The sequence below is a fragment of the Pyrgilauda ruficollis genome, unplaced genomic scaffold (assembly GCF_017590135.1).
Source record: "Pyrgilauda ruficollis isolate IOZ18807 unplaced genomic scaffold, ASM1759013v1 scaffold196, whole genome shotgun sequence".
NCBI lineage: Eukaryota > Metazoa > Chordata > Aves > Passeriformes > Passeridae > Pyrgilauda > Pyrgilauda ruficollis.
The window spans coordinates 782,900-798,314 of record NW_024518762.1 but is presented as its reverse complement, the minus strand read 5'-3'; the positions used below and the strand labels follow the sequence as shown (position 1 = coordinate 798,314).

The following is a 15,415-nucleotide window of genomic DNA, read 5'->3' as shown; positions in this document are numbered from 1 at the left end:
CACGGATCGGAGAGCAGCCCCGGGGCTCTGCCCACCGAGCATCGGTGGGCCCGGGCCGTCCGCAGGTACGGGGGCTCGGCGGGCGGCCCAGCGCGAGCAGCGTGCACGGTGCCGGGGAGTCGTAGCACCGGGGCCGGGGTCCCGCCTCGCCCGCCCCGCCGCCACTCGGTTTCCGGGGCGGCGGAGCCCGCGGGGCGCCCGGCGGAGCCACCGCCCGGCCCCGCTCCGAGCGCGGGACACCGACACGGACACGGACACGCGACTGGCGTCGCACATTTATTGAGCGGCCCGGGCCGGCCGGGGGCGGGCCACGGCCCATCCCCGTGCCCGGTGCCGCCGTCACTCGCGGAACTTCCACTCCTGGCGGCACATGGGGCAGTGCTGCTGCACCTGCTGCGAGTTCAGCCACTTGAGGATGCAGTGCATGTGGAAGCAGTGCGAGCACTGCCCCCACACCAACGGGCAGTCGTCGCCGGGCACCTTACCTGCGGCACGGACACACCGTCAGCCCCGCCCAGCGCGCAGTGCCCGGTGCCGGTGCCGGTCCCGTACTCACAGTCGGGGCAGCAGCCGTTGAAAGCCATCCGGCAGATGCCGCAGTTCTCGTCGTTCGCCACCCACAGCCAGGACGCGACTCCGTGCCAGCTCCGCACGCGGACCCGCATGTCCCGCTCCTCTCCCGGTCCCGGTCCCGCCGGAAGTGCCGCCCGCCCCACAGAGCTTCGCGCGCCCGCCGTGCCGCGCCTCTGCCCCGCCTCTTCCGCTTCCGGCGCGGGCGCAGCGCGGCCGGAAGTGCGGGTGGGAGCGGTGCCGCCATCATGGCCGACAAGATGGACATGTCCCTGGACGACATCATTAAGCTCAACCGGAGCCAGCGTGGGGCCAGCCGGGGCGGCCGGGGCGGCCGGGGCCGGGGCGGCACCGCACGCGGGGGCGGGCCCGGCCGGGGCGGCGGACGGGGCAGGCGGAGCTTGGGCCGCGGCGGCGCGGCGGGCTGGGGCGGAGGGTCCGCGCGGGGCGGGGGCGCGGACGCGGGAGGCCCTTTGTCCACTCCCGGCGCGGCCGCGGGCTGCGAGGCCCTGGCGCCGGTCAGCCACGTCCCGGTCTCGTTGCAGCCGAAGCAACTCCCCGAGAAGTGGCAGCACGACCTGTTCGACAGCGGCTTCGGGGCGGGGGCCGGCGTGGAGACCGGCGGAAAGCTGCTCGTCTCCAACCTGGACTTCGGCGTTTCGGATGCGGACATCCAGGTGCGGCTCGGGGAGGCGCCGCGGGAAGCGGGGCCTCGTTCGTTGGCCCCGGCCGGGTGCCCGCGGGAGCCCGCGGGAGCCCCGCCGGCCCTGCTCCCACTGCGCTCGGGGCCGAGTGAATCCCTGGTGATGGGGTTGGTACTATATGCCTGCTTTGCCGCGATCGTGGTGGTCTCCAGGGGGCTGGAAAATCCAGTTTATAGGTGCTTTGTAAGTACCTGGTGCACAGGGAGTGATGCTGTGGCTGCTGGATCATGCTGTGACTGGAGGATCACTGTGAGCTCCTGCTCTGCACAGCTGTAGCTGTCCCTAACCGTGCCCTGGGCTCTGCTGCTTTGTCAGTCCACACTCTGGTGGGTGTCAGGGGGTTCCCAAAGATGCAGCCATCAGTGTAGCCAGGTAGTTATTTGTCACGAGAACAGCTCCTCTGCCTTGGTGTCCTGCCCTCCGCGTGTCATGGCCATGCCTGGCTGGGCTGTCAGAGCCCACGGTGCCTGCAGTCGGGTGCTTGGGGCAGCTGCCTCAGGGCTGGAGGCTGAGGGGTGTCCCAGGGTCAGGAGTGGGCTGTGAGCTGTGCAGGATTGAGTGCCACGTGTGTCCCTGGCGGGGGCTCCTGCACGACAGAGTGCTACCATCACCCTGGCCTCTGGCTCTCGTGGCCTCACCAGGGAAAACCAAACCACTGCTGCTAGACTCTCCTCATCAGTTCGTTCATTCAGCCTCTCCCCCACCCATCTGGCTGTGTGGGGAATGGGAAAGGAGCTCTGGCAGGTCCCCTACTCCCTGGGTAGTGTGCTGCACTCCAGTTCTTTCCCTCGTGTAAGTTCAGACTGGGTTTAAATAAGTTCCTGTTTGTTGCAGTGAGGCAGCAGTGTGTAAAACTCAGCCCCTGTGCCCTGTGTGCAGCCAGGACTCACTTCCTGCTGCTGCACAAGCTCCCACTGGGGTTTGTTTAGCAGCAGGGCTGGCTCAATGTCTTTGGCCCCCAGCCCCATAATTTAGCATTGCCTCAGATGTGGTGTTGTTCCTGTGCTAATGCCTCTTTCTGTGGTGTGAGAGGCCGAAGGTGCTCTAGTCACAAAGGAGCTGTGCAGTGTTCCTCTTTGTGTCCTCTGAGGCAGGAGCAGCTGACCCGGGCTCTGGGCAGAGCTGACACAGCCTCGCCTGCCACATTCTGTCCAGAAAGCATCTGCCAGGTGCCCTTTGCAGTTCTCCTGCAGCAGCCCTGCTGAGAGCCCTGCTGTGACGCGGAAGCAGGTTGACACAGGCAGTGCAGTAACCTTGTTGCCTTCCCACTTGTAGTGCCTGAGAAACAAAATTGGTGCCTCTGTTGCTGCCTCTTTATTTCCAGCCTTTGTGGCAGCAAAGGGCAGACCTCAGCAGAGGACTTTGTTGGGCTCCATTTTTGGGGTATGTTCCTGATGGGCACAAGTCCAGCAGTAAAAGTGCCGTGGTCTCGTGGATCCCTGCACTCACGTGGTCATTCTCCTCTGAGAAAGGTGTCTGGGGTCTGCAGTATTTTTAATTGTTGCCACTTTGATTCATCTTCAACAAAGACCTCCAGTTCCCCTGGAAAAAAAAAAAAACAAAAAAAAAACAAAACAAAAACAGGTCAGCATCCCTTGAATCTGCTTCACTGGCTGTGAATGTGCCTCCTGCAGGACACAAGTGTGGAGTCCTGCTTGATTTTGCCACTTGTGACAGCTGCCTGGAGTCTTGCAGATGGGCTGTGCTCCGCTGTGCCACTGGGTGTTTGTCCAGGCTGTCTGAGGCGGTGGGACGAGCACTGACACCGAGTGTGTCTGTGGGGTGCTGCAGTGTTGGCAGCAGCATTGATGGATGGGCTCCTTTCTCTCCCATTCCCAGGAGCTCTTTGCGGAGTTTGGGACCTTGAAGAAGGCAGCTGTGCACTATGACAGATCCGGCCGCAGCCTGGGGACGGCAGACGTGCACTTCGAGAGGAAGGCCGACGCGCTGAAGGCCATGAAGCAGTACAACGGGGTGCCCCTGGACGGTGAGGTGGCGTTCCTTGGCTGGAGCGGGGTCCCTGCATACCCGTGTCCCTCCCCTGGTGCATTTCTCCCTCACCCCAGTCCCTCCTGCCCGTCCTGCCCCGTGTGTGTGTGTCCTGCTCACGGCTGCTCTCCTCCTGCAGGGCGCCCCATGAACATCCAGCTGGTCACGTCACAGATCGACACGCAGCGGAGACCAGCACAGAGGTGGGGGAGCCCCTGCCCGGGCAGGTGGGCGGGAAGGGCAGGACCCTCCCTGCTGGGGAGCCTGGGTCCTCTTTGGCTTCACTGAAGGCACTAAAACGCTGCTTTTAAAACTTACAGTGTAAACAGAGGTGGCATGACCAGAAACCGCGGGGTCTCAGGGGGATTTGGAGGTGGAGGCAACAGGCGAGGGACTCGTGGCGGGAACAGAGGGAGAGGCAGAGGAGCTGGAAGAACTTCCAAACAGCAGCTCTCTGCAGAAGAACTAGATGCACAGCTGGATGCTTACAATGCCAGGGTAAGTGCTGCTTGGGCATGGTAGTGGGCTCCCCACAGCATCTCATCCTGGAAAGCTGGCAGTCTGGAGCTGGCAGAAAAGAGAAAGCATTTTCCAGCTCCTTGGACTGAAGCAGTCTCACTCCGAAGCTGCGCTGTGCCTTGGCTTGGGCCTGAGCTTCGCTTTCCAGAGCCGTTTGTCACCTGTTCCTGATGGCTGAGGAACAGGCTCTGCTCTTGCCAGGCTCCGTAGCTGGAGCAGCCACTATGAGCAGCAGCTGCAGAACAAAACTCACAGAGCTGATAGGCTGCAGGAATGGGAAAACAAAGGAAAATCTCATGTGGAAGAGCTGTGTGGTGTGCTGCTGGGGAAAGGGTGTAATGCTGGTGGCAGAAATGAGCCATGGGCAGGTTGTAGCTGTACCTGGAACTTGCTCAGCCTGTGCCGTACCTGGGCCAGGATCCAACAAAGCCGAGGCCACAAGGACACCGAGTGGGTGGTTCAGGACCAGGATAGGTCAGGGCAAGAGCATGGAAGGAGTGTGATGAGCAGGACTCTAGGGAAAGCCCTGGAGCAGAGTCGGGGTGCGCTCTGCTGTCGTGCTCAGCACGGTGCGCTGTGCTTGCACCCACCTGTCCCTGTGCCCCCGTGCTTGGGGCTCAGCAGAGCCGGGCTGCCCGCAGGGCTGGGTGGGCTCGGGTGCAGGGGTGCTACTGTGCCAGGGCTGTGGTGACATTCCTCCCTCTCTTCCAGATGGACACCAGCTAAAGCGGCAGCAGTGGGCGCAGGGAAGGACTCCAATCTTGCTCCACACTCCCGGCAGGGGCTGCGGCTGTGGCTACTACTACCGAGGATGGGATTTGTTTTACTTTTACGTTCTGGGATAGGTTTTAACTCCTGTAAAGGTTTTTTTTAATTCTCAGCAGACCTGTTTTGTACCGAGTTATTTTTGGGATAAATTTTTCTGGTTGCCTGTTGGGCCAAGGTGGCTTTTTCACCTTTGCCGTAATAAAATAGAACCATGTCTAGAGCTGTGGCTGGTGCCTTGCTGCGGTCCGCGCCCCGTCCCGCTCCCGCACATACCGTGATGCTCCGCGCCACTCTGCCGTGTCCCGGGCCTGGTCCCGTCCTGCCCCGCTGATCCCTGATCCGTTCTCGCTCGCGGACCGCTCTCCTGTCCCGATCCCTGTCTGCCCCGCCCTGCCGGTGCTGCCCCGCTCCGCCTCGGTCCCGCCCATCCGGTCCGTTCCGCCCCTCCCATGCGCCCCCCCCTCCCCCCCCGGGCCAATCAGCGCGCGGTCCGCGGCCGGAAGCGCGGCGGCGGCGCGGCGGCGAGTAACGGGAAGTGCCGGGCGTGTCCCGGAAGTGCGGGGGCGCGCGGGGCCTGGGCGGATCCGCGGCGTTGGCAGCGCAGCGCGGAGCGAGCGAGACCGGTACGGCGGGAGCGGCGAGGGGGGGGGCTGAGGCACGGCGAGCCGGGCGCGCCGCGCTGGCCGCGGGAAGGGCCGGGCGCGGCCGAGGGGCGGGCGCGGGGCTCCGGTGCCCTTGCGCGACCTTCCGAAGGCCGGGGGAGCCGCCGCCCCCGGTGGGGCCGGCCCGGAGCGGAGCGCGTGGGGCGAGGGCGGGGCGGGCGGCCCGCGCTCCCCTGAGGGGCTGGGGCGGCTCCCGGCGGGCTGTGCCCGGTGCTCGGGCCGAGGGGCGGTGCGGGGATCGCCCGGCCCGACATGTCCCGCGCTCGGCCGTGCCTCCGGCGCGCACGGGCTGTCCATAAATGGCCGCTCGGCGTGGAATGAGGAACTGGGAGGCTGCACAAGAGCCGGGCTGCTCCGCGGCGAGGCAGGGCCATTCCACCCCGGCCGCCGCGGGCCGGGTGCGCCTCGAGCGCCGGCGGGGGTTTGCACGGGGGCCGCGGTTCCTGCGCTGCCCCGCCATCATCACTCCAGCGGGAGCAGTGGCGTTTTCCCGAGAGCTGGCTGAGAGCCGTGACCGTCGTTTGTTTGTGATGAGAAGAGCCCCTGGCCGCGCTGGTTCACTTGAGGGTTTCGGGTCTGCTCTCTTGCTCCGTTTGTCCAAGCGTTTTTCCAGTGTGGAGGAGCTTATTCCATGGCTGCAGAGTGGGGACAGTTTCACCGCTGTGGGTTCGGCTGCTGGCACACAGGGATGGGTCACAGTCCCGGCTCCAGGTACCCACGGTGCTGGTTTGCATCCCTGGTGTGGCACTGCCCGTGGCCTTTATGCTTCTGGAGCTGTTTGTGAGCCCTCAGCCTGGCTCTGCACGGTTCACCCTTGCAGGTGAACGACAGGTCAGGGATATGTCAGAGCGAAAAGAAAAAAAATCCTCCATCCTCAGACTGCCGAGTCCCCGCTGGGCAGCAGTGTGTCCTCCTGTTCCCAAGTCCTTCCCGCGTGGGGCTGTGAGTCACCCTGGGGGGATCGGGTGGGGTGAGAATTCTCTGGATGCTCTTACAGAGCAGCTGGTGCAGCAGTGGTACCTGGAGATGCCCTGACAGCGCCCAGCCTCAGGAGGTGCCAGCTGGGCTCCTGTCCCGCCTGTGCTGCTGGTGTCCCCACTCCCCTGTGCTGCCCTGGAGCCCTCTGAGCTGCCCGTGTGGAGCAGCCAGGCTGTTCAGGCTGTTCTGGCTCCCCGTCCTGGCAGAGCAGCTGGGACAGGACCCTGGAGAAGCGCTTACTGCTGGGTCACATTCCAGCGAGCTCTCTGGGTGGCTGCGCGGGAAGAAGGAAGGGTGGGGACTGCTGGAACGGGCCCTGTTGCGTCCACGGCTGCGCCGAGGCCTGGCGGCTGTCGGAAGCCGATTAGCTCATCTGAAGATCCTCTGACTAATGCTGGCCTCGCTGCTGCCGTGGATCGGGATTCCAGGAGTCAGTGGTTCCCGCTGTCTGCTCGGACACCAGCAGGGATATTCCCGCTGGTGCTGCTGCTGGCAGGAGGTGGGGCTCTGGCTGCTGCAGCTGCTCTGTCCTGCTCTAAACACGCTGAGAATCCGGAAGAATCTGCTGGGTTGAGGGAGCAGTGAAGGTAGAGTGCAAATTCCCAGGATTCAGCCTCCTGCTGCCTTCTACAGGCTGCTGTGATCCTGAGGACCTTCTGGGAGCTGGGGTCTGTTTCTGAAGGTCCAGGAGCCCTTCTGTACCCTGCTTCCAGCACAGGCTGGGGTCCCTTCCTGCAGCCCTGGCAGTTCCTGGGGGGCTGTGCTGTTCCACAGAGCAGGGGGTTCCCCAGGACCTCTGGGTAAGCTGATAGGAAAGGTAAGGGCTGTTTCTCCAGAGCCAAGACCTGGCCTGCAGTGCTGACTGGAATCATGCTGGTTCTGGTCCCCTGCGGTGTTATCAGTCCTGGTGGGCTCCTGTCGCCTTAGAAATCCTGAGAAGGTTGGGGTGGGTTGTGATTAATCTGTGTGCTGGGTATGCATGATTCTTTAGCTGTGGATCACAGAAGTAAGGCTGGAACACAGGAATGTGAGCAAAGAGCTGGGGATTTGGGGTTTTGGTTGATTTGGGCTTTCTTTTGTGCCCTCTGTGTCATGATGGTTGCTAAGTACCAGTTTGTGGGAGGGGCTCCTCGTGGGTCTGGTGGAGATGGGGCTAGTGATGCATGGGAGAAAACTGTCACCGTTGTGTTACACGGGGGTCAGCTGTTGAGGAGTGGCAGCTCTGTGCTGACACCAAACCGGTGCATTTCCAAACTGGCCAGGAGAGGATTCTGGCTCTTGGAGGTGACCAGCTGCTGGCAGTCAGGGCTGTGAACGCCAAGGCTGTTCCCAGTCAGTGCAGCTGTCTCCCAGCGATGGGAGCTGCGCTGGGACTGGTGCTGTTGTTCACAGAGCACTGGCTCCAAGAGCTTCAGGTGCTGGAGCAGAGGCTCCATGGCTCCTGCTGTCCTTGATCTGGCTGTGTGTGAGAGATTTTGTCTCTGCTTGGTCTGAAAATTGGAAGGTGGAGGGTGCCCGTGGATGCTCCTGCACAGAAGTGTAGCTACCACTGTTGGAGATACGTGTGTGGATGCTAGTGGATCCTCTGCCATTAGTGTGCTCTCACAGAAGGCTCAGTCACAGAATTTGGGAGTCACCACAAGTTTGGAACTTCGATTCTGTAGAGCTGAAATTCTATCTCTTTCCTGGAAGCTGCAGGTATCCTCAGAGCAAGGTGTGAGTGTTAGAATGAACTGTGGACCATGGGAGGTATAGTCTAGCCCAGAGGTGAGCCAAAGGACATTGGAGGAGGGGATTGGGCAGGATGCAGGGAGGAGATGGAGCAGTGCAGGGTGTGTAAGTGAGCGTTTGCTCAGCACTTCTAGGAGTCCTCAAGCCTGGCAGCTGTTTGGGAGAAGCAAGGGCCTGGGTTTGATATGGAGACACTGGCATGAAATCTCATCAGTTGTTCATCTGTGACATGAGACTAAATGCCCTTTTGAAGACAAATTTCCACACCATTCAGTGTGAGGATGTTGGAGGATGCCATGTGGAAGGGCCAGCTGTTTGCTGTGCAGCTGCAGCAGGAAAAGCTCCTGGCACAGATGCTTGTGCCACGCAAGGCCAGAGCCCTGGTACAGCCCCATGGTGCCACATCATCCCCCAGTGCCTTTCTAAAGCTGTGCCAGAGTGTTCTGAGTCTTTAGAGAGTCCAGGTTGGTATTTGCCGTAGGATAACCCTTCAGACAACGTGCCCTGTGGAACACCAAGAATTCCTGAATGTGTCATTGGCTTTTACGAGGATTTTAATGGAGTGTTGGCATCACCTTTGCCTAGCCCTTGGTGTGGCTGGGCATTTCCTGGGCAGAGTCCTGGGCAGCTGAGCCAGGTTCCACATCTTGTTTATTTAATTGTCTGTTTCCCTGGTTGTGTGTGCCACAGATCCTTGCAAAGGGCTGAGCTAGGTGTCTCATCCCACTCTGCCAAGGCACCTTGCACAGAGCACTGACATGACAGTTACAAAACATGAGCACCAGGTCCCAGCAGAGGCTCCTGGCATTCATGCCAGTGGGGAGACAGAGGCCTGCTCTTAGCTGGAATCCTGTTGTGGAGAGCAGAACTGGGTTTATTCTGGGCTCTGGTTTATTCCAACTGAAAGCCTCACCTGGTCGATCTTGTGGAGGAGAATGTCCTCCCTATGGCTTTGGGGTATTTACACTACAAGCAAAGCACTGAGGCTGAATTTTTTCTCACTCTTGCCTGGGCCTCTGCAGGCTGAAGATGAGACATGGCCTCTGGAGGGTTCTGCAGGGCCTGGGGGCCTTGGCAGGGCTGTGTCTCCCAGGGGCCAGCGTGAAGGGCCCCAGAGAGAGTGGGAGCCTGCAGAGTGACAGCAGAGCAGTTCTGGGGAGCCCTGCTGCTGGAGTGTTGGTCGGGGCAGTCACAGCTCTCCTCTCTCCTTCAGTGTGGTCACGTGCGTGAGGATGGCAGAGCAGGAGCCAACGGCAGAGCAGCTGGCCCAGATTGCAGCTGAGAATGAGGAGGATGAACACTCTGTCAACTATAAGCCACCTGCCCAGAAGAGCATCCAGGAGATCCAGGAGCTGGACAAGGACGATGAGAGCCTGCGCAAGTACAAGGAGGCCCTGCTGGGCGCCGTCACCGTGAATGCAGGTGAGCTCTGGGGTGTGTTGGTCCCTTCTGGCCTTGCCTCTGCTCCCAGCTGGGAGCTGTTCTCCCAGCTCTGTGTTTGGGTAGGAGCACAGAGCTGTGCCTGTGCTCCCCGTGCCCATTGCTGGCTCAGGGACTCAGGGGCAGGGGTGGCACTCTGCCTTTGTGGAGTACTGTGAGCAGGGCCTGGTGCAATGGAAGCCCTGACCCTTACAGAGTTGGAGCCTGGTTTTGCTGGTTTTTGTGCTCTTCCAGGAAGTTCTCTGGAAGGAAAAGGAGCTGTGCTGGCCAATGTCGAGGATGAGTGTTTAACAGCTTTATCTCTTGTCTCTAGATCCCAACGCTCCAAATGTGGTAGTGACCAAACTGACCTTGGTCTGTGCTACTGCTCCAGGGCCCCTGGAACTGGACCTGACAGGTGAGCTGGGAGGGAATGCCAGCCCTGCTCCTGGGCACAGCTGGCAGGAGTACTGCTGGCAAGGTGGCTGAGCCTTCCTGTGTGTGTTGGCAGCAGAGCACAGTGCTTTGGCCCCAGCGGGTTCTGTACCTGGAGCCCAGCAGCAGTTCTGTGACACCTGGGTGTTCTGTAGAGGTGTGAGGGGCCAGATGGGGCAGGCAGATTCTTCCAGCCTGCATGGTGACATTCATGGCAGCTTCGGAATGGTGACAGCTTTGGAGCAAACATCTGCAGAGAAACAGTTTGGAATTGATTGCAGGGTTGTGCTGCAGTGTCTGTTGCAGGGCATTGCTTGCCTGGCTCCGGCAGCAGAGAGGGCCCTGCAGCTCCTGCCCCAGCTGCTTGTGCCAGGGAAATTCACTCCAGAGCACAGCACAGCACAAAGGAGCTCTGAGCAGCCCTCTCCTGTCTCTGTAGGTGATCTGGAAAGCTACAAGAAGCAAGCATTTGTGCTGAAGGAGGGTGTGGAATACCGGATAAAAATCTCCTTTAGGGTAAGGATTCCAATCTGGGAACGGAAGGAACGGGACAGCGGTGCCGGCCTGGGGAGCACCCATGCCCTGCAAGCGAGGTTGTGCTGAAGGAATGGGCTCTTCCTGCAGGCATGGGCAGCATGAATGGAGACGTCCTGCTCAGTCCCTGCTCCTCTCTCTGCAGGTAAACAGGGAGATTGTGTCAGGATTGAAGTACATCCAGCACACATTCCGGAAAGGTGTGAAAAGTAAGTGCTTCTCTATGACCTGGTGCTGCTCTGTGTGAGTGAGGGCTTCCTGCTCGTCTTGGCTGCTGTGACAGGGGCTGCCCAGCAGCTCCTCACGGGAGGGGACAGTCCTCAGTGCCACAGGGCTGTGGAGCTCTGCAGAGCTCCTGGACCTGCGGTGGTGGGGCAGCCCATGGTCCTGGTTGCACAGCATGTGATGTGATTCCCCCAGAGCACATTCCCCCCTGAGTTTGGCAGGAAGCAGCTCACAGCTGACAGCACTGCAAGTGCTTACAGGTCACTCCCCACAGGAGGGGCCCATTCCTGGGGGGAAGGGAGCTCTGAGCTGGGTGAGATTCCTATTGTTACAGCTGCTCTGGGGATTGTTGTAACAGTAACAGACCTTCCCTTTGCTTCAGCCTTGCCCAAGATGCATGGGAGGCTCCTGAACCTCTTGGTGCCTCTATGGAGCCTCCATACGCCTCTTTTTGTCTTTTTAGTTGACAAGACCGAATACATGGTTGGGAGCTATGGCCCCCGAGCAGAGGAGTACGAGTTTCTGACCCCCATGGAAGAGGCCCCAAAGGGCATGCTGGCCCGGGGCAGCTACAACATCAAATCCAAGTTCACAGATGATGATAAGACTGACCACCTGTCCTGGGAGTGGAACCTGACCATCAAGAAGGATTGGAAGGACTAGCCCTTCCTGAGGCCAAACCCCAGAGAGCGTGAATCAGACAGTGGCTACCGTAGAATTCCCCCCCTGTACCAAAGTGCTGACATTGGAACCCTCTTACCTGTCACCCCCATTATCATTTGACCAGAGAGCTCAGTTTTTTATGTGCCCCCTCCCCAGAGAATTGCTGAGTGCATTGACCAAACCATGCTGTCTGCATCTGGTCTCCAGCTGCCCGTCCTGGGGCTGTGCTGCCCCAGCACTGAGGGGAGTGCCCACTCCCTTGCCAGGCCCTTTCTTGCTTCCCACCTTCCTTTTTCCAGGAGGTGCCAAAGGGGAGGAATCCCTGTTAGGATCCTGTGCTTGGCTTTCCTGCACACAGCTCAGGGTAGCTACTGCCTCCAAGTAGCTGAAGAATTTTGGTGCCAGGCAGCTGTCAAATCAGTTTATTGGCTCAAGTGTTGTCTGCCTGCCCTTTCCGCCCTGTCAGTGTCCTGGGCAGCTTCATTTGTGGATGTTCCCTGTAACCATGATGCCTTAAATGTGTAACATGTATCCTCTAGGGAGGGGGTCCTGCCTCTGTTACACTTTTTAAACGCCACCTGCCCTCCCCATCTGTTGGCATGGGCTCAGCTTCTCACGCCCCTCATGTGTTATTAGGAAAGATTCACAACTTCCCACTTCACTGCTGGTCCGTTCCTCACCCGAGACAGGACATCTCCAGAGGGGAGAGGGTGTGACATCCTGGGTGACGCCTGGCCACCCTTCCTGGCACCCCGAGCACTGGCCTGGCTGGCCCAGCCTTGCCCCGCGCTCTCGGGTGCCCCGTGGCGCAGAGGGGCTGGAGGGCAGGGCGGTGCAGGGGTCACCAGTGCTGCCATCGCCTCGCACTTCTCACTGCAGCCCAGGTAGCTGCAAAGCACTGAAATTCCAGGACAGCACTGCCCTCCTGGCTGTTTCAGGCTGAGGATGGACAAGTCTGTCTCTGCAGCTGCTCCTGATGCGATCAACAAAGAGCTTGCGACGGACAAGTGTTCTGAAGCGGTTAATGCCTTATGTATCTGTTCTGCCTTTAAAATCTGTGCCTGGCCTGTAGTTATTGCCTTGACACTCGGCCCCCGTGCCTGCCACAGACCCGCAGCGTGCCGGCCTCCACCCTTGGCTGCACAGCTGCAGCTCTTGGGGCAGAGAAGCCCCAGGGACCCCCTGCAAGGCCCCGGGGCTGGACAGGCACGTGCCACCTCTGCAGCCCTCCGGTTTGGATCTACCACATTGAGGTTAGAACTGGGACCAAGTACATGTGGCTTCTCGTAGCTACGTCTTTGCCTCTAACTGCCCTCGCCCTGCCCCTAGAGAGTTTTTTTGGTTAATTTGATTTGGTGTGTATTGTCTGTAAGTCCTAGACCCAGGTTAACAGGTTTGGAATCATCGTCTGCTTCTCCTTTTATGACAGTTAAATAAAATCTTTGAACTGACCGTGTACTGTCCATGCTGGATCTTCAGCATGAAGTGGCTAAATGGGATTTCTGCAGACACTTAGGGTGGGAGAAGACCAGGATCTCTGGGTTTGCTAGAATGTGAAACAGGATCTGGGACAGGAGAGGCCTCATGGCAGTATGTGTGCAGGATCCGTCCCTTGCTGTTTGCCCTGTTCTGCACTGCCCACAGTGAGGGGTGGAGTGTGTGAGGCTGTGAAAACAGGGATTTCCAAGGGGGGCCTCTTGCCAGCAGAGGAGCAGACAGCTCTGAACCCACAGCACGACTGCTCCAGCTGCACACGCAAAGGGAAATTCCTGTGCAGTCACAGGAATGAGGGAGGCGACGAGAAAACGCAGTCCAGGAGAGGCAGCACGATAAGAGCCTGCGGATGTTTACAGAGCATGTGGCATGTTTGTGTTAAGGATAAAGGAAAGTGTAGCCATGAAAAGCTCTTTATAGAATCCATGGTGTGAGAGAACCTGGAGGAGGGGACTCGGCTCTGCTCCTGGTCAGACTCGTGAAGGTATCTGAGAACTCCATCTTGTATTTGGAGCTCACAGCACAGGCCACTTCCTCAGGCCTTGGGAAACTGCTAAAGGAGATGATGGGACTTGAAAAGGACAAGGACTGAAAGCAAAAGTCTGGGCTGGATAGGAGCTTGCTTGTGGCCAGTGCCCACTCCAGCAGGCACCTCACTCGTTCTGCTTGCCATGGAGAGCAGCACCCAGCTACGACCCCCCAGCCCTCTGCACAGTGAGGGGCCTTGGAGGGCAGCGTGGGGACTGGAGCAGGGAACAGGCCTCACCCTCCGTGTGTCAGTTAGACAGAGCCCAGATGTGCCTCATACTGTGAACAAAGGCCCCCTGTGCTGGCCCCCAACAGCCACTCTGTGGGCAGGGTCAGATGAGCATGCAGCTGATGCAACCCCAGCTTTGGCAAGAGTTTCCACACCCAGGGTGTCAAGGCTTCTGTTAGATCGTTTTACCATGGCAGGAGGCCTGCAGGGGCAGGACAGCTGTGCTGTGCTCCAGCTTTGGGGATTCTGCCTCTGTTCTCTGGCAGGGTGACAGCTGGGCTCTTGTGCCTGGTGCATGCCATGAGTGCACTTGGGGATGGGTAGCTCCAGTCACAGGCTGGGTGGGACAGACTATTTGCATGAATTGTGGCTCCCGAAGTAAAGCCTTAGTCCCTTCCAGGTGATGCACCTTAAGAACCTGGGCCAGAAGTTGTGCAGGAGCAGCCCATGCTGTTCCCCATTTCCAAGGCTGCAGCAGCTCCCTCTGACACCGCAGCTGGAGCAGCAGTGCTCCTGCAGAGCTGCCCCGGGGCAAGGTATGCCCTTTCAGCAGAGGCATCGCTGCAGGGCTCTCTGGCAGAGCAAGGAGCCGGGGCAAGGGCTTCCAGCCCTGGAACCAACAGGCTCCGGGGTGGCCTGGACTAATGCAGCCGCTGATTCCCTCCCTACCAGCCCAACGTGCCTGGCCGGCCTGGGTGCCCGCTGTGCCCTCACCGTGTGCTCAGCTTTGCCTTCCAAAACCTCGCTGGGCTCTCCCTGTGCCTGACAAGAGCGTCTGGTTTAGCACCGGCCGCAGCTCCTGAACGGGCAACAGCCCCTGGCAGCACTCGGGGCACTCGGATTCCCCACGGGGAGCTGGCGAGCTCCTTGCTCGGGGCGCGGCCCCTTGCCCAGAGCAAAGAGCAGCAGCTTTGAGCAGCCCCGGTGCGGCACCGGCGCGCACAGGAGCCGCCCGGTAGCCCGGCACGGGCAGCGCCCGGGGGCCCTTCCCCGCCCAGCACGCCAGCAGCAGCCGGGATCCTCGGCAGTGGCCGGATTCTGCCCTGCCACGGTCACCGGGCTCCTCTGTGCCGGGTCCCTCGGCACGCTCCGCACAGGGCCGCGCTCTGACCTGGAGCCTCGGCGAACCCTGCTCGGCCTGCGGCACAAGGAGCCGCTCCTTGAGGGCGCGTGCGCCGCGGGGACGCCTGCGCCGCCCCAGCTCCTCCGTGACTGGCGAGCTTGCAGCAAAGGAAACGGGGCCGGTGACCCCGAGGAGAAGGCCGTGTCTAGGGGAGGCACGAGCGGAGGGGGAGCGAGCGGGCCGGGCCGAACCGAACCGCGGACGCATCGGGGCGGGGCGGGCCTCGCGCGCCGGGCTGATCACGTGGGGCGCGCGGCCCAGTCAGGATCCACCACGCTCTCGTGGCCGCGCGCATGCGCAGTGCCGCCCGGCGGCGCTTCCCGAATGCCACGTTCGAGGGCAGGGGCCACGCGAGACGGTGGAGCCGACCAATCGCGAGCGGCATCGCGGGGCAAGGGGCCAATGGAGACCCGCAAGCGGGGAGCGGGGCCGGCGGCCAACCCGAGGCGGCGAGCGAGGGGCGTGCCCGGACCTCCAGCCAATGGGAGGCGCGCGGTGGCCGGGGCAGCGGCGCCGGCCAATAGCAGGCGGGCCGCGCAACCAATAGCGCGCGGCGGCGGCCGGCGGGGGCGGGTTTATAAGGGGGAGGCGGCGCCGCGGCCGCGCGTTCCGGCCAGCCCGTCCCGAAGGCCGCCATCAGCCATGGCGGCGGTGCGCGCTCTGCTCCCGCTGCTCTGCATCGCCCTGCTGCTGCCCGCCCGCGCCGCCGCCCAGGAGGAGGAGGATGGCGTCCTGGTGCTGCGCGCCACCTCCTTCGAGCAGGCGCTGGCCGAGCACCGATACCTGCTCGTCGAGTTCTGTGAGCGCGGCGGGGCCGGGCCGGGCCGGGGGAGCGGGCGGGGGC

The 15,415-nt window shown here is 61.1% G+C and overlaps 4 protein-coding genes and 1 long non-coding RNA gene across 7 annotated transcripts in view; 3 read left to right on the top strand and 2 right to left on the bottom strand.

Annotated features, from left to right (window-relative positions):
• Positions 1 to 263: 263 nt before the first annotated feature.
• Positions 264 to 774, bottom strand: ANAPC11 (anaphase promoting complex subunit 11). Of its 2 annotated transcripts, none has more exons than XM_041466046.1 (2): positions 486 to 774; positions 264 to 393 (listed from the first exon to the last, which is right to left on the bottom strand). In XM_041466046.1, the coding sequence occupies exons 1-2, from the start codon at positions 663 to 665 to the stop codon at positions 340 to 342; spliced, it is 234 nt and encodes a 77-aa protein (XP_041321980.1). In that variant the 5' UTR covers positions 666 to 774; the 3' UTR covers positions 264 to 339. The 2 variants fall into 2 exon arrangements, with proteins under 2 accessions (XP_041321980.1, XP_041321981.1); XM_041466047.1 differs by having other exon boundaries at positions 264 to 485; positions 557 to 759.
• Positions 775 to 818: 44 nt separating this feature from the next.
• Positions 819 to 4,770, top strand: ALYREF (Aly/REF export factor). Its single transcript, XM_041466026.1, has 5 exons — positions 819 to 1,247; positions 3,114 to 3,261; positions 3,403 to 3,466; positions 3,584 to 3,761; positions 4,494 to 4,770. Exons 1-5 carry the CDS (start codon positions 819 to 821, stop codon positions 4,506 to 4,508), a joined length of 834 nt encoding a protein of 277 aa, XP_041321960.1. The 3' UTR covers positions 4,509 to 4,770.
• Positions 2,577 to 4,968, bottom strand: LOC121352804. The gene is made up of 3 exons (XR_005954999.1): positions 4,824 to 4,968; positions 4,373 to 4,584; positions 2,577 to 2,816 (listed from the first exon to the last, which is right to left on the bottom strand). It is a non-coding gene; the product is annotated as an uncharacterized LOC121352804 (long non-coding RNA).
• Positions 4,969 to 5,065: 97 nt separating this feature from the next.
• Positions 5,066 to 12,649, top strand: ARHGDIA (Rho GDP dissociation inhibitor alpha). The gene is made up of 6 exons (XM_041466030.1): positions 5,066 to 5,173; positions 9,135 to 9,343; positions 9,675 to 9,758; positions 10,215 to 10,291; positions 10,455 to 10,518; positions 10,998 to 12,649. The coding sequence occupies exons 2-6, from the start codon at positions 9,154 to 9,156 to the stop codon at positions 11,195 to 11,197; spliced, it is 615 nt and encodes a 204-aa protein (XP_041321964.1). The 5' UTR covers positions 5,066 to 5,173; positions 9,135 to 9,153; the 3' UTR covers positions 11,198 to 12,649.
• Positions 12,650 to 15,155: 2,506 nt separating this feature from the next.
• The window catches only part of P4HB (prolyl 4-hydroxylase subunit beta), an 8,328-nt gene continuing 8,068 nt past the window's right edge, over positions 15,156 to 15,415 (top strand). For both annotated transcript variants that reach the window (XR_005954997.1, XM_041465984.1), the window contains exon 1: positions 15,156 to 15,370. Coding sequence is in view for 1 of the 2 variants with exons in the window: in XM_041465984.1 (XP_041321918.1) it covers positions 15,214 to 15,370 (157 nt within the window). In the remaining variant the exon portion in view is untranslated. The remainder of the gene's footprint in view (positions 15,371 to 15,415) is intronic.

Excerpts from the sequence above, each read along its gene's own strand:
- ARHGDIA (XM_041466030.1), top strand. The coding sequence starts at position 9,154 with ATGGCAGAGCAGGAGCCAACGGCAGAGCAGCTGGCCCAGATTGCAGCT. Across the intron at positions 9,344-9,674 it reads CGCCGTCACCGTGAATGCAG|ATCCCAACGCTCCAAATGTG; the intron begins GTGAGCTCTGGG and ends TCTTGTCTCTAG. Across the intron at positions 9,759-10,214 it reads CCTGGAACTGGACCTGACAG|GTGATCTGGAAAGCTACAAG; the intron begins GTGAGCTGGGAG and ends CTGTCTCTGTAG.
- ALYREF (XM_041466026.1), top strand. The coding sequence starts at position 819 with ATGGCCGACAAGATGGACATGTCCCTGGACGACATCATTAAGCTCAAC. Across the intron at positions 1,248-3,113 it reads TTTCGGATGCGGACATCCAG|GAGCTCTTTGCGGAGTTTGG; the intron begins GTGCGGCTCGGG and ends TCCCATTCCCAG. Across the intron at positions 3,262-3,402 it reads CAACGGGGTGCCCCTGGACG|GGCGCCCCATGAACATCCAG; the intron begins GTGAGGTGGCGT and ends CTCCTCCTGCAG.
- ANAPC11 (XM_041466047.1), bottom strand. The coding sequence starts at position 665 with ATGCGGGTCCGCGTGCGGAGCTGGCACGGAGTCGCGTCCTGGCTGTGG. Across the intron at positions 486-556 it reads CAACGGCTGCTGCCCCGACT|GTAAGGTGCCCGGCGACGAC; the intron begins GTGAGTACGGGA and ends TCCGTGCCGCAG.